The 19189-nt window shown below is 41.7% G+C and overlaps 2 protein-coding genes across 3 annotated transcripts; both read left to right on the forward strand.

The window, feature by feature from the left end:
* Nucleotides 1–214: 214 nt before the first annotated feature.
* Nucleotides 215–9184, forward strand: LOC4324050 (beta-glucosidase 1-like). 2 transcript variants are annotated; one of them, NM_001428054.1, is made up of 11 exons: nucleotides 215–707; nucleotides 1576–1634; nucleotides 4933–5008; nucleotides 5129–5200; nucleotides 5329–5416; nucleotides 5848–6088; nucleotides 7516–7631; nucleotides 7859–8076; nucleotides 8265–8296; nucleotides 8393–8495; nucleotides 8586–9184. In NM_001428054.1, exons 1-11 carry the CDS (start codon nucleotides 437–439, stop codon nucleotides 8858–8860), a joined length of 1551 nt encoding a protein of 516 aa, NP_001414983.1. In that variant the 5' UTR covers nucleotides 215–436; the 3' UTR covers nucleotides 8861–9184. The 2 variants fall into 2 exon arrangements, with proteins under 2 accessions (NP_001414983.1, XP_025881753.1); XM_026025968.2 differs by lacking the exons at nucleotides 215–707; nucleotides 1576–1634 and adding an exon at nucleotides 4432–4509 and having other exon boundaries at nucleotides 8586–9041.
* Nucleotides 9185–12046: 2862 nt separating this feature from the next.
* Nucleotides 12047–12617, forward strand: LOC4324051 (NRR repressor homolog 3). The gene has a single exon (NM_001428060.1). The coding sequence runs from the start codon at nucleotides 12047–12049 to the stop codon at nucleotides 12533–12535; it is 489 nt and encodes a 162-aa protein (NP_001414989.1). The 3' UTR covers nucleotides 12536–12617.
* The last annotated feature ends 6572 nt before the right edge of the window (nucleotides 12618–19189 follow it).

Here is a 19189-nt window from a genome sequence, read left to right on the forward strand (position 1 = left end):
AGACAGCGAAGTAAAAAAAGAAAAGAAAGAGACTATAAGCGGCATGTATGAGTGGCGCGCGCGTGACGACGAGAGGAAGGCAGGCAGCAGCTAAGCAGTACTTGCGCGCGTCGTTACCCGTTTTGCCCTGACGCGTGCACCGCTGGCTACGGTAGCTTCGTCCCCGTCCGGCCCACGCTACATATGGTACAAACTGAGGGCGCCGGGTGCTGACAACCATCTCCGTCTAACGCGCGTATGGCCCCCTATAATGGCCGAAAACAGCTGAGCTATCCATTATACTACGTCTACGCCACAGGCCCACACAGCGAGCACTCGCGCTCGCTCCTCCTCTTCTTCTTCTTCTCTAGCTAGTTAGCCGGCGGGCGCCGCGCGCACACCGTGCAGCACCGGCACTCCGGTCTCCGGCGGTCACAGTGCGGCAGAGCAGTTAACCATGGGCCACCGCCTCGTCGTTGTGCTTCTGCTGGCCTTATTAGTAGCTGGAGCCGCGCGCGCGGCGGAGCAAGCTGCGGGCGAAGACGGCATTCGCGGCGGCGCCGGCGCCGATCATCAGGAGGCGGCCGGGATCACGGGCGGGCTGAGCCGGCGGAGCTTCCCGGCGGGGTTCGTGTTCGGGACGGCGGCGTCGGCGTACCAGGTGGAGGGCATGGCGCTCAAGGATGGCCGCGGCCCTAGCATTTGGGACGCCTTCGTCAAGACTCCCGGTGAGCAAATTAAGGAACCGTTCATTTTGATGCTATTTTTATCAAAAAAAAATCTATATTTACTTTGTTGGTAAATTTGGTTAATATATGAGAAATTCTGCTAAAATTTTGACAACGTTAATATCTTGCCAAAATTTTGGCATTCAAAATAAACAAGCTCTAAACAAGCTCTAAACAAGCTCTAAGCTGCATATATGCAGGAGCCCCCTACGTTAAATTTAGGATCATCTTCACTTCACTCACAAGGATATATGTACAGTGGCAACAGTTCTGTTATCAAAACTGATTACAGAGCTTAGAACAAACAAGTTAAAAACTCCCTCTGTTTTATATTATTTTTGTATTATAAGTTATTTTAAATTTGTTGAAGTCAAATCTATTCTAGTTTAACCAAATTTATATAAAAAAATATATCGATATTTTCAACACATGGTAAATATACTATAAACATATTCCACAATGAATATAATAAAACTAATTTGGTGTTATAGACGTTGCTATCTTTTTATAAAATTAATCATATTTGAAAAGAGATTTGACTTACAAGGGACTTATAAAGCTGTAATATGAAACAAAGGGAACGGAACGTGTGGTTCTTTTAAAATAAAAGGTGTAGAAGGCATATAACACTGGTATTATGACATTTCTGCCCTATAAATAGGACAGACTGAACCGTATTGAATTACCCTTAAGTACATGAATCATGCTTAGTGTTAGAACACGTATAACATTTCTTTTTGTTCAGAAAAAGGGAGAACGATCGAAGAACAACAGAGCAAAGAGCGCCTCTAATCCTATATACGTGTACATGCGACCTTGTGAGTCGTGGTGTAAAGACTGACTAGAGTTTGCTTATTTTTCTGACCAGGTGAAATAGCAAATAATGCTACGGCAGATGTTACTGTTGATGAGTACCATCGCTACAAGGTAAAATGCTTACCTCCAGTCACAAAAGAATAATGTTATGGTATCCGGGCGGTCAAGAAAAGTTAATTTTAACAACGAAGTATTGTTTAAAGCCAAGTGCGTCGTAACAAAAACTTTCAAATTAGTTATCACACCTTTATAACTTTTTTTTTCTTATTTATGCAAAAGAGTTAAATAGTCAAAGTTGTACCTAGCTTGTTGACTTTGAAAAGTCCAAAACATCATTCCTATTTTATACTCCTTTCGCCCCATTTTAAATGCAGCATGAGTTTTCGTGTCTAACTTTTATCGTCCGTCTTATTTAAAAAAAATTATGATTAATATTTTTATTATTATCAGATGATGAAACATGAATAGTGCTTTGCGTGATTTATGTTTTTTATTTCTTTTCAAAAAAAATTTCAAATAAAACAAACGGTTAAAGTTGGATTCGGAAACTCATGGCTGCACTTAAAATGAGACGGAGTGAACAATAGGGTTCATTTCCAAGACTAGCTTCTTGAGATTGTACAATAATTTGGGCTTCTTTTTAAGCTTCTGGCTTTTGGAACAAGCTGAAGAAGCTAGGGGGGCTGGCAATGGAGGATTTCAAACTACAAATGTGTCGGAGAATGAACTCCTCCACCAGGGAACTGTAAGGCCCCCCATTGTGAGTTCGGCCGGGGGCAGCGGGTGAGATTCGAGGGCTTGATGAGCGGAGCTGTGTGATCCTGAGGGAGTTAGGCCCCTCTAAGACGATGAGACAAAAGAGGTTTATACAGGTTCGGGCCGCTAAGAAGCGTAATACTCTACTCCTGTGCATGATTGATTGAATGTAGAACACAAGTGCTTGGGGTTGCGAGACCCAAGCGCCAGTTCGCTCGGAAGTCCCCCCCCCCCACCACTAGGCCTGGACCTCCTTTTATACCTCAAGGGGTTACCACATGGGCCCAACAACCTAACCTAGCTCCGGTGGAGAAGTATTATAATCTTTGCATTAAATGTATGTCTTGTCTCTTGACTTGGGAAGCCAAGCACACGTCGTCTTGATGATGGGGCCTGTCAAATCTTGCCACCTGACACGGGGGGTTGCCCCTGTCAGTCACCATTTAATGGGTGAAGACTTCTGGGCTCCTATTACACCGGGAAACGGGAGCCTTGCTTTGACCAGAGCGGGAGGACCGACTCCGGCTGGGATAAGAGGATGAGAACCTCTCACCATCACTATTTGATGGGACATGTCAGGCTGCACGCCGCCTGACACACGAGCAGCGCACAGGCGCACTAGCCAGTCCCATCGGTCATTCGACTGGTCACAGACCGGTTGAGTGCACTGCACGCCGCACCACTCGGGACGCCATAAATGCGGGTAGGTGGGCACCTGGAGGCGGACACCTAACCCACCATACGTGGTGACCTAGAGAGGGGGTCGGGGGAGCCCGACCCCTAGTCACGGGAGGGGGCGGCCGCCGCCCGACCTCGGGCCCGATCCCCCCTCAGGGGGGAGCCACTTGGCGCCTGGGGCGGCCTTCTCCCTCTAGTCTCAGCCAGGGAGTGGCCGCCGCCCTACCTCGAGCCCGACCCCCCTCGGGGAAGGGCCACGTGGCATTGGAGGGTAGCCTCCTCCATCCAGTCTCTGGGAAGGAGTGGCCGCCGTCCTACCTCGGGCCTGACTCCCCTCGGGGGAGGGCCACGTGGCATCGGGGGGCAGCCTCCTCCGACTAGTCTTTGGGGAAGGAGTGGCCGCCACCCTACCTCAGGCCTGACTCCCCTCGGGGGAGGGCCACGTGGCATCAGGGGGCAGCCTCCTCCCTCTAAACCTGATACCCCCGGGCCCATATCACCGACAAAATGCATTTCTCGCTCTTGATATTTTTGTGGGTGTTCTATCTTTTTTTGTAATGGACTACTTCATAGTGATCAAAAGAATCTCTTGTGAAGAGTACGGTATCCTGGATGGCAAGGTAGAAGGGCTACACACACGTCATGATTTCAACGATAACAGATTCGTACCATTCAGGGAAAAGTAAAAACAGATAGCTGAAAACACCACAGTATACACGTTTTCCTTTGAGATGACGTGCAACTTATTTTCTGTTTCTATGATTCTCTTTATGATTCTAACCGATCTAAATGTTTTATGATTATTTTTCACAATAAACATTCAACCACATTGTTTTCCAAAAGAAAGTTCAATCTCACCTATATTCCATAGTATTAAGCATACATCATATATACACCGTACCTTTTTCATCATGGTGAGAAATTATAGTATTATCTGGCTTATTTGACATTTCATAAATTTGGTATGCGACTTTTGTTTCATGCTTGAAATTTCTCTTATATTAAGGTTTGAAAGGCTTGCTTTAATTATGAACATATTCAACTTTTGCATGATTTGCTAGAAGAACAACGCAAAGTCAAACTGAACCGAAACTTATCTTGTATAAATCAAACATCAATTGTAGATTTGGAAATTTTGGTCTGTTGTCATGCTGATTGTACATTTAGGAACATAATCTTATGCTTTTCCTTATATAAGGTTTGCTTATCACTACACTACCCCTTGCACTTAGTACACTACGACAAAACAAGCAATCGCTGGCGGTCAATTTCATTTTTCGCAAGAGATTAGAGCAACCACTAGTAACGATAAATTTTCACTACTGGCTGCACAAACCGCACGTGAATTGAATTTTACATGCTGGTCTCTTAAGTAGAACACCTATGAAAAATCGATTTTCACATGTGACCATGTTAAGAAGACCGCCTGCTGTGATTATTTTAGGCGAAAAATCATAAAAATTTTAGAAAATAGGCACCTGGAGCCGCTGTCGGAGCCACCCCTCAACTGCTTCCGTCGCCACCACCCGCCGACCAGATCGAGTAGAGGGAGGTGAGTGGGAGAGACATTACTGTTGTCCCCTCTACTGTCGTTGCTGTTATTTAATAGCATTCCTGCTCTTTTGCAGATGGATTTTTTAATTTTCACATGCGTGTTATAAAGAGTATTGTCAGCGAAAATAAGGGTATTTTTCATGGCAGTCGTTTTTAAACCCCGCCTTTTAAAAGTCAACTTTTACTAGCGGGGTTAAATCTTCAGGCCTCTCATTATTTTTAGAAGTGAAATTCTTTAGATCCAACTGAAAAAATGAAACCAATGTGTCCGGAAAAATCGTTTTTTAGAAGTGGTACCTAATAATTGGTCTATCAGACAAGCATGGAATTTATTCATTCGCTTGTACTCCTGATTCCGGGAACTATAGAATAAAACAGATGACCTGAGAGCAGAGAATTAAACTTGGCTTTGCTCTTGCAGGAGGACGTAAACATCATGAAAAGTATGGGTTTCGATGCGTACCGCTTCTCAATCTCATGGTCAAGAATATTCCCAAGTAAGCTCCCTTAAGTTGCTCGTCTTAATCTACGAGTACAATTTTATTATTTTGGACTTGATTTCTGAAAGTGATGCAAACTAACTTATATTTCTCTTGGATGGGTGTTCACTGTCCTAGCTGGAACTGGGAAAGTAAATTGGAAAGGTGTGGCATACTATAACAGATTGATAAACTATATGCTGAAGATAGGTATGCCACGTACTGTTAATGTTTCATTTGATATTCACCCGCAAAAAAATAAAAATGAAAATGAAAATCATCTGATACGTGGCACATGTTTCAATTCTAAAGCTGAACGTTGCTCTGCTGCTTAACAGGCATTACACCTTATGCCAATTTGTATCACTATGACTTACCAGAGGCACTAGAGGTGCAATATGGAGGACTGTTGAACAGAAAAATAGTGTAAGTATTGCTTTGTTAGATTCAAGACTAAGGTTGATCCAAATACTTATACATTGACATGTGACTGTTCTCTTCTCAAGCTATGCAGCAGTACGTTCGTTTTTCTGAACAATTTTTAGACACTCATTGGAACCAACGGGATAGTTCACCATAATTTTTTTTATCAATATTTGAATTTTATAGAAAAATGAAGTTACTATCATCGGAATTGCAGATCCTTGTGGTATATATTCATACTAGCAAAAGATCAGATACAACTGCCGCTCAAAATCCTGCAAAGTACAGGAGTTCCAATGGCAACTCTCAATAATTTTTTTCTCATACATTGTTTTTTTAACAATCACCATGCAGCAGCAGATTGTGCATTCCTGAAACTGTAGATCAAGATGATCCAATATATGTATCTACTGGTTTGTTTTTGAATCACGCAGGGAAGCATTCGCAGACTACGCTGAGTTTTGCTTCAAGACATTTGGCGACAGAGTGAAGAACTGGATGACATTTAACGAACCGAGAGTTGTTGCCGCTCTAGGATACGATGATGGAAATTTTGCTCCAGGAAGGTGCACAAAATGCACGGCTGGAAACTCTGCCACCGAGCCTTACATTGTTGCCCATCACCTCATTCTTTCCCATGCTTCTGCTGTTCAGAGATACCGGCACAAGTATCAGGTAAAAACAGTCACCGGTTTGTGGTCTTTTTATGGGTGATTTTAAAAAAATTATGAGAAAACAAGTGACCATTTTGTTAGCTCTTTACATATGTAAAAGTGTACCACTAGAGATATAAAACTAGGGTAAATTGGATCCATACCATTACAAATATGCCATATTAGAAAAATATTATTACTATTTGCAATTTTAGTTAGGTGCAACTAAAATTTTATAAAATTAAAATCATACTACTACCGTTATGTTTGTTGTCATGTTCTTTTCTTTCCTCCATCTTCTTCCTTCTCTTCTTTTCTTGTCCTCCTCAGCGAGCTTTAGGGATAGGGAGGCCGCCCACTCTCACGCTCGGCGAGGATGGACCATGTGTGCTCCCCAGCCGCGTGCTCCATGAGGACGACTGGGGAATGTGGGTGGTGGGAGGACAGAAGAGGAGAGGGTGGAGGCAGGGCTGGCTCTACAATTTTGAGGGCCCTAGGGCAAACTTGACAACATGACCCTTAACCATCAATCTCTCCCCTATAGAGAGATGTGTTATATGTATATTCACATTTTTTAGGGTTGTTCAGATTGATGTCATTTCAAGCCATATCAATTTTTTGGTAAAGTTATTAAAGATGTATTCATTTAGTTTTTACCAAACTATAGTAAATACATAAGAAATCCCGTCAAAACTTGGCAATATTGCTAAATTGCCAAAATTTGGTAAGATTTATTTTGGCTACAATCTGAACAACTTCTTCATTTTCAAAGTGTGTTTTCAAATCTAATCTTAGAGAGAAATAATCATTCATAACATTTCATATATATATTCTTAGAAATAGAAAAATATCAACACTTAAACTGATCTTGTTTATTTTTCCCATTTACTTAGCACCATAAAAATGCTTCTTAAGTAAAATTACAACTTTTCAGCACCTAAAATTATGAAAATATATATTATCAACAAGAATCTATCTATACATACAATTTTGATTGTTGAATCTAGAATCTTTATTAATTCACTAATTAGTATTATGTAGATAACAAGGAGTAGTAGATAGTACGGAATTATTCACTAATCTTAAATACCACTTTGGCTCATATAGTACTCATGTATATTTAGGCATAGGCCCCTAGCCAGGACGGGGCCTAGGCCATCGCCCTCTTTGCCCCGCCCAAGAGTCAGGCCTGGGTGGTGGAAGAAGATAGAACTGACATGTGGGTTTCACGTGTAAGGGTATTTTGGTCTATGTGATGACATAATACGTGATGATGATGGCATGGTTTTAATTTTATAAAGCTTCGGTAGCACCCAGCTGATATCACAAATAATAATGACATTTTTCTAATATAGCGCATTTATAGTGACATGGATCCAGTTAGCCCATAAAACAAATAGTAGCATGAAATTCAGAAATAGTCCTAAAAATGCTTAACAAACTTTTCAGCATATACAAAAGGGGAAGATTGGAATTCTTCTGGATTTTGTCTGGTATGAAGGTCTTACCAATTCAACGGCAGACCAAGCTGCGGCTCAAAGATCAAGAGACTTCCACGTTGGATGGTATTTTTGCTTCAAATTCATTTCTGCTTCTTCTTAACCTTTTTCTTATTTTCTTTATTCAAGCCAAGAATCCGCAAACTGCCGGAGTATGTTGCTCCTAGATGGCAAGATATTAAGGCTGTTTAGACTTTATAACTGATGAGATATATACAGATCACACCACGTTACACAACAAAAATACAAAATCCCTACGCACATATCTGAAACAAGTTGATTGACCTTTGTAGGTTTCTTCACCCAATCATCTATGGTGAATACCCTAAATCGCTGCAAGTGATTGTCAAAGAACGGCTTCCGAAGTTCACGGCCGATGAGGTCCACATGGTGAAGGGATCAATCGACTATGTTGGCATTAATCAGTATACTGCTTATTATGTCCGTGATCAGCAGCCGAACGCCACGACTCTCCCTAGTTACTCGTCTGACTGGCATGCTGCACCTATTTGTGAGTCATCTCTTCAACTTAACTTAACTACCTAATTCTCTCAAAAAAAAAAACTTAACTACCTAATAAACTGTTATGCTTCAGTGGTCCCCAAGACTGAAAATTAAGGGTTTGGTCTCTAAATAATGAAAGTTCCATTGTGATGACAATTAATTTCCTGATATCCTTTGCCTCTCTTGGTGCTGCAGATGAACGCGATGGCGTGCCAATTGGACCAAGGGTACGCCATCTGTTGGTTATTTCTACCGCTGATACGAATCATATATCGATTAGTACTTCAGTTGTGTGCATCGCTGAAAACCATTTGGTCTTGTAGGCGAATTCTGACTGGCTTTACATTGTACCGTGGGGTTTGTACAAAGCTGTCACCTATGTCAAGGAGAAGTATGGTAACCCCACAATGTTTCTATCTGAAAATGGTACATCTTTTTTCCTTGTAACTTCCTTTTTCATTCACATTGTTTTGTGATCACTAAGAACAGCACAACAAAACATAATTCGGTTTTCAGGCATGGATGATCCTGGCAATGTGACCATTGCTCAGGGGGTGCATGACACCACGAGGGTCGCCTACTACAGGAGCTACATCACCAAGCTGAAGGAGGCGATCGACGACGGCGCCAACTGCATAGGCTACTTCGCCTGGTCCCTGCTGGATAACTTCGAGTGGAAACTCGGGTACACGTCGAGGTTCGGCCTGGTGTACGTGGATTTCAGGACCCTCAGGAGGTACCCCAAGATGTCGGCCTACTGGTTCAGGGACCTTGTCAGCAGCAAAAACTGAGCTGGGCTTTCAACCTTGATATAACCACCTTTTCGTTTGCAAAAATGCACAAATAAGAAGGTGGGCCAAATGAGTAGCTAATAAATACAAGTAGGGTTCTTAACAATCTTGAATGATGTCATGAAAATAGTTTGAATGGTTCATGGGGAGATACCAATTAAAGATTGATGGAGTGGAGTAATAAGGGTAGTCTCAACCCATAGTGTGCATAAGTAGTGTCTAAGGTGTCATGTCAATAAAACATCACAATAGAAACTACACTCCACAACCCATAGTTTTTTAAAGTAGGCTATTAATAAATACATCATCTCTCTTCTCTACTAATCATATTTATTCTTCATCTATTATGAAGACACTATTCTCTCCCAATGCAAAACTTGATAGTGTCTAGGTTCTCGTGTTGAAGCTTTGTCTTGCATGAGACCCAGTTTCTTCCTCTATTCACTCTCTCTCTTAATTAATATAGTGCCACGTAAGTTAAAAGTCCTACATAGCAATGTAGTTAATGCCATAGACACCATCCTAGGTGGAGGGTTGGGACTGCCCTAATAAAGCCTATACAACTTTTGGTTTTCTCCTAGGGCTAATAAATATGTTATATTAAAATTGACATATAAGAAACTCTATCCGGATCGAGCTTTTAAAGATGTTTGTACTACCTGTTCTACAATGTGAGACCAAATTTGTCTTCCCTCTAACCAACCATATAAGGTACAGTTAAATTAGCATAGTCTCCAGAATTAGTCTTTCAACTTTACTTTCTCAATAGTCTTTCAACTTTACTTTCTCACACGCATAGTCAAATTAGCATAGTCTTCCAAAATTAGCAATAAAAGGGCAATCATATGAAAATAAGTTAAAAGCAAATTCAATCATATTATTTTCATCGAATAAAAATTTTAATTTATATTACACTAAGCTGTTTTCTTTGGAGTGAGTTGGAAACTAATCCTTCTCACAAGCAAAACGGAATGACTCATTAACGCATGATTAATTAAGTATTAGCAATTTTTGTAAAAAAATAGATTAATGTGATTTTTTAAAGCAACTTTCGTATAGAAAATTTTTACAAAAATCACCATGTTTAGCAGTTTAGAAAACATACGCGCAGAAAATGAGGGAGTTAAGTTGGGAAAGCTAGCAAAAAGAACACAGATAAGTGCATAGGTAATTCGTGATACCTCGATCCTATAAAAACCAACCTAGTATTGAATGTGACACATCCTATTAATATGAATATAGACATACAGATTCATAGAACTAGTATATATATATGTCATAGTCCTAGATTTATTTTTTATAGGATGAAGAGAGTAGTTAGCAGTTTGGAAAACGTGCGCGTAGAAAATGAGGGAGTTAAGTTGGGAAAGCTAGCAAGAAGAACACAGCCTAATATATAGATAAGTGCATAGGTAAATTCGTACTACCTCCATCCTATAAAAACCAATCTAGTACTGGATGTGACACATCCTATTAATATGAATCTGGACATACAGATTCATAGTACTAGTATATATCGTAGTCCTAGATTTACTTTTTAGGGCCCCTTTAAATCGTAGGAATGAAAAAACGAAGGAATAGGAAAAACACAGGATTCTGACAGGAATACAATTGTAAGACAGAGGATTGCAAAACACAGGAAAAACACAGGAATGGCCGTTTGATTGGACCATAGGAAAAACACAGGAATCAGATGAGACAGATAGACTCAGAGGAAATGTTCCAAGAGGTTAGACCTCTTGCTAACTTTTCTTCAAAATGTGTATAGGATTACCCGTTTCATAGGAATTTTAAAGGATTAGATATGATTTTTCTAAGGCCTTCATAGGATTTTTTTTCTATTGGGTTAAAATCCTCCAAAATTTCTACATTTTTTCTCCAAATCAAAGGGGCCCTCGTCGGACGAAGGGAATAGTTTTTTTTTATCTCTCATTGACAGTTCTGTTTTTAGATGTGACGTTAACAGCGAATAATTACTACTACAGCTTGAAAAGACGAGTATTTGACATTCTCAATTCTGCAGCACGCCGAAAGCATAGACGTGGGCAACTACAAGTCGACAACCTTCAGTACGATGCACACGTCTTGCACGCTGGTGCCGGACGTACGTCAGGCCGCATGTGTCACGCCCCCACGCCACGAGGCCCACGAGACCCGCGCGCGTGGCGCGCTGCCGCCCCCCGGCTCACCGCAGTAGGATCTTGCCCGTCAGTTGCGAGTTTAAGCCGGCGCGCGATCGAACCCGGCCACCGCGTACGCGATTGACGACTATACATTTTACGGGCTCACAAATTCTGCCCCTGGCCCACTGCGTAATCTCGATTCAACGTTTATTCTCTGTTCCTCTTTTTTTCATATTCGTTTTTCACTTTTTTTTCTTGTTAAATTTCTTTATTTTTTTGCGGGAAAAATTTCTTTATGTTTAACTTAAATTTATAGAAAAATATAGTAGTATTTTTAGCACAAAACAAACATATTATTAAAATACATTATCAAAATATATTGAATGCTAGATTTAATGAAACTAATTTGTTTTTTAAAATATTACCAATTTTTTTTAAACTTAGACAAACTTAACAAAAGTTTAACTAGGAAAAAAATAAAAATAATTTATAATATAAAACGGAGTGACTAACATTTTCTATTATATACAAATTAAAGGTCCCAAACCAAGCTAGCTGTGGATCACGCCATCTTGTATAGTTAAAAAGCGAAAAAAGATCATGTGAGCAGTACAAGGGATAAAAAAAACCATGTGAGCACCGAGACCTATCCAACGGCGCATGGTAGTCAGCGGGCAGGTAAGCATCCCCGACATCGATGTCGATCGACACCGTACAGTTAACACCGACGGGCGAGGGGGGGGGGGGAGTCAGACCGGCCGACGTTGCTTCCGTAAGCCGCTTACAGGAAAGCCAACGTAACAGCGTACGTAAGGAGGTCCCCCCCACCGCCCCCCCCTTCCGAGCATCCGACGCAAAAAGATAATGATAAAAATAGGCCAACCGCACCGCATCGCGCACGGTGCACGCGCGCCCACCACCATCGGTCGGTGCCGCACTTGCTTGCTCGCCCGCCCAAAGCGGCAAAGCGGTGACGCAAACTCGTTCCGCACGCAGGAAGGGAGGGATAGCTAGCGAAGCTTTGTCCTATTTAACGCGCGCCTCGCTCTCAACTCAAGGTCTCATGGATCCCACGATGCCCACTCCACATACTATTTCGGGTACTTCCCCTTTTCCACGCAACAGCAGCACCGCGGCGGAGATGATCGTGACGGAGCAGGAGCACCTGCAGCCGCGGCACCGGAGGTCTAGGAAGAGGGACCGGCCGCCGCCAACGCCGCCGTCGGGTAACATCAAGGCGGCGCCGGCGCCGCTACCGGAGGGGGGTGGCCATGGCCACGAAGAGGAGGCGCGGGACGAAGACGTGGACAGGTTCTACGCGCTGCTCGACGAGGTCAGGGAGATGAGGGAGCTGTGGCGGCGGAACGGTGATTGTGTCGCGACCAAGCGGACGAGCGTGGATGGTGGCCAGAAGAAGCAGGATCGCCAGCAGCTGTGGCGGCCGACGTTTGTAATGGAGGACTTCGCGTTCGAGTTGAAGGGAAGCCAAGTAGTCCAACCGGAGAAGAAGGTGGACAGCGCGCCTAATCTCGATCTTAGCTTGTCAATGTGATTTTTTTCTTTTCTTTTCTTTTCTTTTGTTGGGACTAGAGTACTGTATCGATTTTCTATCAGGAGAAAGAAATCAAGTTCATACAGATGAGTCTATATATACTTAAAAGAATTAGTGGGCACGGCGATGCTATTAATACTAAGATTTGCTTATAATAATTGTTAGGAAAAAAACACATTGACAACACGGGCGACAATAACCCTAGGTGAGTTTAATCCACTTAATTGTTCTTAACCTATAACCTAAACATGATCACCATTCACCAATGCTTAATGCGGAAATTGGTTCTAACTTATCAGAGATGAAAGATGAAGCCATTGAAGTCGATGTTTGGTTTTGCTTTTGTTCCTTCGATTTTTTTTCTTTCTTCTTATTTGTTAAGGAAAAAACACACAAGAGATATGGCTCACAAACCTCGTCCAGTACCTAGATCGATGGGGTGATTGTATATTTGTATTAAGATTTTAGGATTAGAGATCGATGGGGTGATTGTATTAAGGTTTTAGGATTAGAGAGAGGTTCGACGTCACCCCTGCCACTTAAGGTAATAATAGTGTTTATAGCGGCCGCTATAGCGGTACCGGATCTCTACCACTACAAGTAGCGGATATGCGTATTGGAACTTAGTGGCCATTATATCGCTTCGCGACCGCTATAGTAGCCCGCTATATATTAACTTTGTTAGATCGCTATAATGTTTATTAACTTTGTTAGATCGCTATAATGTTTATTAACTTTGTTAGATCGCTATAATGTTTAAATGGTGTGCTTCATATATGGATAGAATAAGTGTCGGTGTCTTATTTGTCTTATATATTTATATGTTATTTCATAATTTTTATGTTATCAAATGTTGGAGTAATTAAACATGTAGTCTAAATTTAAATTTTAACTTGGACTTGATGTTAATATTGATATACAATCTAAATTTATAGTTATTTTTCTTAATTTTGCTATTGGAACTTAGCATCTGCAATCGCGCCCGCTATCCGCAATCCGCTACCCAAACATCAATCTGCTACCAACTCACTATATGCTACTTATTGCCTCGCTGCCACTTCTCCTCTTTCTCATATACAGTGACACTAGTCGATAAATTCAACCAACATTCTTCTCTTGATTTTAAGATTAACGGACAAGTCAACTAAAAAAATAGCTTCCAAGGCAATGTGTTGCAACAAACGTCACTGAGACAACAAAAACCTATATTTCTCTATATTACTCAAATAAACTCAAGCTTAACTTAGCGGGTGTTGATTGATAAATTTAAGTTCTCCTTATCCAGGATATTAGTTAAGGCTCTAATTTACATATGTATTGGTCATAACATATCTAAAATAAACTTAGTTTATGATCATTTAAAACATGGATCCATGAGTAAAAGCTCAGCTTAATAATTCGATCCTGGGATATCTTTCACAACCTTATCAATGTGTTCGGCAGAAAACATACAACACGTTGTTACAAGAATAGAAAACTGCGTTTTATTGGTGCTCAGTTCATAGCGCAGTATAATTATGAGTGGTTTATGAGTGCTATTTACCACTCTTAGCTTTAGGAAATATTCTTAAATATATGATTAATCATAATATGCTACGAAATCAAATTGCATCGTTAACTATGCAGTAAGATTATTTTGGAGTTTTTCCATGGTTATTGCTCCCCTATATGTGGACATAACTTAAACTTAATAATCTTTATAAATATCTACACATTTTACAAATAAGTGTCTAAATGACTAAACTTCAGAGACCATTAAAACTTTGAAAAAAATGAGCATGTTACCTCACCAGTCTGGATTTAATTAAATACTACCAAGATTCCAAGTAAATAATGTATGTCAAATCTGTATGCATCCAAATCTCTAAATATTGAAATCTAGGCGGATTCCCGTGCAAATAGCCCCTCCACGTGGCACGGCGAGATTGCAGCATTCGTCCCCCTCTTGCAGCCGTTGGATGGAGGATTAATGGTCAGGGATCGTTGTGGTGGATGTCGTTGTAGTATGTGAAGCTTTTGGGGTTTGTTTGAAAAATCGCTAAAACCCCCTCCTCTCTCGCCTCGGCAGTCGCCGCCGCCGTTTCTTCTCCTCAACTGTGTCACCGCCGCCAATCTACTCCAGTTCCCCGCCGCTCCGCGCCTCCGCCTCCGTAGCAAGCTCGCCACCTCCGCCTCTTCATACTGCTGCTGGCCTGCCGCAGTCCACCGCCTCCTCACCATGGTCTCCCTCAGCCTGCCCGCCGTCCTCCTCACCTTCGCCACTGCCCAGGTGATACAGTTGCAGGGAGAGAGGAACAAAGAAACAGTTGCAGACTGAAGATCGCAGTCTCCCTCAGTCTGAGAGAGGAACGATGGTGAGGGCTCTCAAGCGAGAGCATGAACGCAGCGACTGGCCACCGCCACTGTGACTACCGGGACCACGATTTAATGATTATTTCTGAACTCCCCAACCTCTTTACTGCAACACCTATATTATGATAGAATCATTGACGTGATTTGCTTCAGGCTGTGGTGTATAATAATTTTTATGCAATTCCTGTGAAATTGATGTGTTCTAGGTATTTTGTCTTGTATGAGCTATTGATTGCATTATCCAGTGGTTATCACAACATGGGCCTACTTAAAGTGATTAAAGTTGCATCGGATGGGTATAGGATGTTACTTGTTGAGTGCATACAGTTTCTTCTTGAAAAAACTTAGTAATTATGTATCGAACTGTATTTGGCTTGTTCTTTAACCTTCCTTGCCAAACATGAGGCTTTGTCCTGGTGATCTATATAGCTGGTAAATGTTTCTTGGAGTTTACTGAAATTATATCATCTAGCTTATTGGACATTAATAATGTGGACTCGCAGAAATATATACAATTAGCTAGAGCTGTCTTCAGATTGTCTTGGCAATTGGTCATGAATCTTCAATTTTTTTACTTAAGATAAATCTCTAACTTGTATAGTACTCCCTCCGTCCCATAATATAAGGGATTTTAAGTTTTTGCTTGCAACGTTTGACCACTCGTCTTATTCAAAATTTTTTGAAATTATTATTTATTTTATTTGTGACTTACTATATTATCTACAGTACTTTAAGCATAACTTTTCGTTTTTTATATTTGCAAAAATAATTTGAATAAGACGAGTGGTCAAACGTTGCAAGTAAAAACTTAAAATCCCTTATATTATGGAACGGAGGGAGTAGATCATAAGAATTAATTGGTTCTGGTGTTTTCATCAAGAAGAAATTTCATATACCCTCCATTTTTTGTTCTTATATCTCTTGCTACGAGTGTTTGATATTTAGAGCCTTAAGAATTATAGTGAGTAAATGAATGAGCAACCGGGAGTTTCTGTGTATTTGAAGCTGCCCCACATATATGTGTTAGCCACTTTGATCATTACGTCTGTGACACATTATTGATTAGCATCTAATTTTCCTATATGTGCATTCAGGAATCAAGAGGGGTTCCTGCAAAGAGGCCAGCTCCAGATTACTTTCTGTGAGGCCGCAGATTCAACAGTGGGTACTGCTTGTCTGCTTATCCTGCAAACAAGCACAGGCCGAATAAGTCTTGCGGGCTTCCATTTTCTGAGATGAGCTGAGCTCATGCTTTACAAGACTCTAGCTAGGGCCTAGGACTGCTTTCGTGATGTATAAATTGATTATAGTCCCCAGTCTATCATTTATAAAGGAGTTAGTGTTGCCATTCAGACTCTTGGAGAGTGGCTGTGGCTGACATTTGAGCTTGAGAAAAGTGCCCATATGAATGGGAGTGGTGTAGTTGAAGCCACTCCCAAATCCATTGTATATACTTGGGTGTGCGTTGGTCAATTTTGTTGCTAGCCCCTAATCCTATGCTAGAGAATGATATGCAAATGGTGTGGCTGAGTATTTATTGTTGTCATAATGAAAATGCATGAAGTTTTGTAGTTGGCATTTGCAGAAACTGTCCCAAGAAAGTTGAGTATTTATTGTTATCATAATGAAAATGCAGGAAGTTTTGTAGTTGGCATTTGTACAAACTGTCCCAAGAAAGCATATCAATTGCTGCTAGAAAATACTCCTAATGTAGTACCATATGTAATGGTATAATGGTTGCAGTGTTTTTAGTTCGTTCACTTGTCTGCATAAGCTCGCTAAAAGTTCAGTCTTCAAATAGTACTTGCGAAATAACATTCGTCTGAATCGGAGTTTGTGAAAATACCATCTACTGTGACAAGCTGACAATAAAAAGAGTTCCAAACAACCCCTATTAGCAAGTCTCTTCAATGATTTTTACTTCTAGAAAGAATCTACACCCTCCATTCCAAAATATGACTAGAAATCAGGGTAGCACATCAGTATCAGTATGATGTCTATTGCATACATCTAATATAGTGTTAGTAGTAATGCTTATACCTATACACTTATATTGTGTTATGTAGTAGTACAAGATCTCTTGCGTACATCTAATATAGTGTTAGTAGTAATGCTTATACCTATACACTTATATTGTGTTATGTAGTAGTACAAGATACCATAATATAATTCAAGGTTTAAAATATACTATATATTTATGACAGTGCAATATTGCTAGCTCTTACTATCCAGCAACTTACCTAGGCCTTATTTTTTAACTCAGGGTTGTGACCATAGCATTTGTTTGTGTCTAAGAACAAACACCCAGAAAAAAAAGAGAGAGACTGCTCATAGTCTAAATTTCAATTTTCAAGTTACTAAAGTTTGTCTACCTACACATAAAAATACTCTAAATAAACATATTCAAAATAGGAGTATTAATTTTTAACATGGCGTGCCAACGGCGCGCCCACTTTTCTAGTTTGACCTAATATTAAGCTTTCGTTAGCTAAATCATAATTGATTATCTTTAATTTATATCAATATATGACTTATTAAGCCTAGTACTCCCTTAGAACAAAATTTAATGAAAAAATTTTCTTTAGTATCTAACAACAATATGCACTGCTTGCGAATATCAACATAGAGTACTGGTGAATGAATTTTCCCACCTTTAGTTTTCATGTAGTTTTCCACCTCAACCTCACTTGAATTGTTTGAAATTTCCATTAGAGTCTAGCTTCAATTTTATCTACCCATCAAATGGCCAACTATTTTGACTCATCTAGAAACTTCTATTAAATTCTTTATTTTGTTTTGACTCACATTCTTAATTGATCTTACATGGTTTGAAAATCATTTAGATGAATGCTTAATTTTAATAGCTTATGAGGTGAGCAAGCTTCATATACTGTTTACCATCACGGTCCAATCTCATAATTTCATTTGATTTTTTTAGCATTAGTGTTGGTATTTCTTACAATTACAGATAGAAACCGCAAGCGCACGGATATACCGATGTAGCACTTCCCCTACGGAGTATTCCAAGGGTATCGAATCCAAGGGAACACGTGTGATTAATTCTTCCTCCGGTTCATCCAAGGACACCAAGCAAAGGATAGGCTAGGATAGTGAGGATTTATTGGTGAGAAACCGTGTCTAGGGAAAGATTAACATTATTCCTAACGCGATACTTCAAGCTCTTGCAATCCGGTTGTCGGAGATATGGGCCCGGGGGTATGTGAAGTAGAGGGGAATTACTTTCCCTCCGGCCACGTCACTCTGCAGGCTGGCCTCACTCACGCGTCACGCGAGTTGTGGAAGCGGCGGGGGGGGGGGGGGGGGGGGGGGGCCTCGGGGCATGACGTCACCCCCTCGGGCTCTCCCGCGGCTTCGCCCCGAGGCCCTCACCCGGCTGCCACGCGGCGGAGGGAGAGAGCGAGAGGGGAGCACAGGCTGAACAGCCATAAATGTGCGATGCCCCAACTGTCCCTCACCGCATTTAATGCGGTAAGGGCAGACGTGCGGCGCGCCTAGCTAACCTCTGTCCAACGGATGTGATCGGTCTGTGACCGGCCTGTCACCGTCACATCCGATGGATAGGGCAACCATGTCCTCATGTCGCCCTTGTACCCGGCGGAGTGGGGGTGGGTATGACCCGTCACATCCGAGCGTCACTCGAGGAAGGGCTGTCGCAAGTCATCGTTCATTTATGAGGGAATGACAGGGCTGTCCCCCGTGTCAGGCGGGGGGCGGCGCCGGGTTGCACTCGAGAACCGGTTGTTGCTTAGCTTCCGGGAGAAAGCACGGTTGGAAGCCCAAAGTGGAGTGGGATCCCCCTCCTATGGAGGGTAGGTAGAGGCAGTACATGTGGTATCCCCTTGAGCTATAAAAGGAGGACCCTGCCCACTGAGATAAAGGGACGACGCCCAGAAAACCTGAATTCCAGAAGTGAGGAAGCAAGTGCGCTCTCTGGAGTGAAGAAACCTTTGTAAAACTCATCCATAATCCCAAACACAGGAGTAGGGTGTTACGCTCCATAGCGGCCCGAACCTGTATAATCCGACTGCGTGCAAGCTTGCCGGTAATCTTAGGGACGAGCGAGTGATTTCCGAGAGACGAGCCTCCGCCCCCGGCCGAACTCACAAATGGGGGGTCTCACGACTCCCCGCTATTGAGGATCTTCCCTCGACAGCTGGCGCGCCAGGTAGGGGCGGTTGCGCATTCCGAGAGGAAGTCGCTTTCTTCCATCCTAATTTTCTGGCGAGAGCCGAGGTCCTCGTCACCGTCGCCATGGTTCTGCAACTCCTCCCTGTCGCGAAC

This window comes from Oryza sativa, chromosome 1 (assembly GCF_034140825.1).
Source record: "Oryza sativa Japonica Group chromosome 1, ASM3414082v1".
Taxonomy (NCBI): Eukaryota; Viridiplantae; Streptophyta; class Magnoliopsida; order Poales; family Poaceae; genus Oryza; species Oryza sativa.

What these genes read in the sequence shown, in the direction of transcription:
- LOC4324050 (NM_001428054.1), top strand. Translation starts at nt 437, where the DNA reads ATGGGCCACCGCCTCGTCGTTGTGCTTCTGCTGGCCTTATTAGTAGCT. An exon ending in ATGGTCAAGAATATTCCCAA is followed by an intron (nt 5,009 to 5,128) that starts GTAAGCTCCCTT and finishes TCACTGTCCTAG; the next exon opens with CTGGAACTGGGAAAGTAAAT. An exon ending in CTGGCATGCTGCACCTATTT is followed by an intron (nt 8,077 to 8,264) that starts GTGAGTCATCTC and finishes TTGGTGCTGCAG; the next exon opens with ATGAACGCGATGGCGTGCCA.
- LOC4324051 (NM_001428060.1), top strand. Translation starts at nt 12,047, where the DNA reads ATGGATCCCACGATGCCCACTCCACATACTATTTCGGGTACTTCCCCT.